Genomic DNA, 1752 nt, shown 5'->3' with positions numbered 1-1752 from the left:
CAAGGGAAAATATTATTCCTATGTTTTCCAGCATCTAGATACAGCTACCATGAATTGTTTCAAGAGGATTCAAGAATGTATCTAGAATTTTATTGTTAAAATGATTGAAATATTTTGGGAAGTTTATCAGATATCTGAAGGCAGCAACTGTGTAAGACTCCACAGCTTGTCCAATGCGAAATGATTCAAGAATGGATTATGAAGTTAACATCAATTGTCATCAAGGTTGGATATTTGGGGGAAAGATAGTTATGCACAGTATGGTAAAATGTGACCTTGAGAAAACACACTTATCTATTTTGATGGGGATGTAGATGTCAGGTGAGGTTGGCCAGAGACTCTACTAGGAGGTCTCTGCACAGCTGTCACCAATGAACACAAATGAACTCTGAAGACTTCTACTCCAAAGTCATGTTATGTTTCTTATCTTGATATTTTAATTCGGCACATTGTCTCCCTCAGAGCCTGGTGGACCTGCTTGTTCCGCAGAGTGTAGATGACAGGGTTCAGCAGTGGGGTCACCACTGTGTTCACAAGGGCAGCCTCCCTGTTGGATTCCAACCTGCTCATTTGCTTTGGCTTCACATATATAAAGACGCAGCTGCCATACATCAGAGAGAGGACAATGAGGTGAGAAGAGCAGGTGGAGAAAGCTTTCTGTCGCTCCTTGGCTGATGGGAGATGAAGGATTGTGACTATTATCTTGCTATATGCAGTGACGGTTATAACGAGGGATGTCAAAATGACACACAAGGCAAGGACAAAGGCCCAAATTTCAACAGACCTGGTGTCAGAACAGGAGAGATGGATCAGGGGGCCAAAGTCACAGAAGAAATGAGGGATGACATTCGGGCCACAGAAGGATAACTGGGAAACCTTCACCACCACACCAGTGATGAGAGTGAAACCTAATACAAAGCAAGCAATGACCAGGAGGATGCAATTTTTCAAGTTCATGATGGTTGGGTAATGCAAAGGCTTGCAAATGGCCATGTACCGATCCAGAGACATCACTGCCATGAGCAGGAAACCTGCTGCTCCCAGGAATAGTACAACAAAGCCTTGTATAAAACAGGCAACAAAGGAAATAGTTTGCCTGCCTAAGAGAAAGATGACCAGTAATTTAGGAATAACAGTACTTGTGAAGCAACACTCACAGAAGGAGAAAATGCTGAGAAAGAAGTACATAGGTGTCTGGAGTCGGGAGTCAGCACAGGTGATGGTGATGATGACTGCATTGCCTGTAATGGATGCCAGGTATGCCAGCAGGTGCACCAGGAAGAGGACCTTTCCCAGATGTTGGACAGCAGGGAAACCCTCCAAGGTGAATTCTTGGACAGTGGTCCCATTCCCTGTTCCCATGGTCATCTCTTCACAGTAGACTTACCCACTGGTCATAATCTACAATAAATAGATCACGGCAAGCACTAAGGCTTTAAGGGAGCACACCTTCAATTTGTTTGACTACCCGAGACAGCAGGGAGGCAGAGAGAAAAGTGGTCCAGTGAGTTGGTTCTTGAATCAGAAGAACCTGAGTTGAATACAAGTTCAACACTGAGTTTTAGCTACTGAAATGGGTCATCTTTGTAAAGTTAGTTTACTGCTATTTTAAAATTCTTTCACAGGGACTCCCCGGTGGCGCTGTGAAGCTGTCTGCAGCCTCTGCAGTGCGGGTTCGATTCTCGGCCCGCCGGGGAGAAACACACATGACATGGCGGACCTCTCCTGTCTCTCCCGCTACTCCCCTCAGCA

The 1752-nt window shown here is 45.0% G+C and overlaps 1 protein-coding gene across 1 annotated transcript; it reads right to left on the bottom strand.

Moving 5' to 3' along the window:
• Positions 1–423: 423 nt before the first annotated feature.
• Positions 424–1362, bottom strand: LOC119234227 (olfactory receptor 6C74-like). The gene has a single exon (XM_037497031.1). The coding sequence runs from the start codon at positions 1360–1362 to the stop codon at positions 424–426; it is 939 nt and encodes a 312-aa protein (XP_037352928.1).
• Positions 1363–1752: the final 390 nt, after the last annotated feature.

This window comes from Talpa occidentalis, unplaced genomic scaffold (genome assembly GCF_014898055.3).
Source record: "Talpa occidentalis isolate TD23 unplaced genomic scaffold, MPIMG_talOcc4v2.1 talOcc4.8, whole genome shotgun sequence".
Classification (NCBI taxonomy): domain Eukaryota; kingdom Metazoa; phylum Chordata; class Mammalia; order Eulipotyphla; family Talpidae; genus Talpa; species Talpa occidentalis.
The sequence above is the reverse complement of the archived record's forward strand: the minus strand, read 5'-3'. Positions and strand labels throughout refer to the sequence as shown.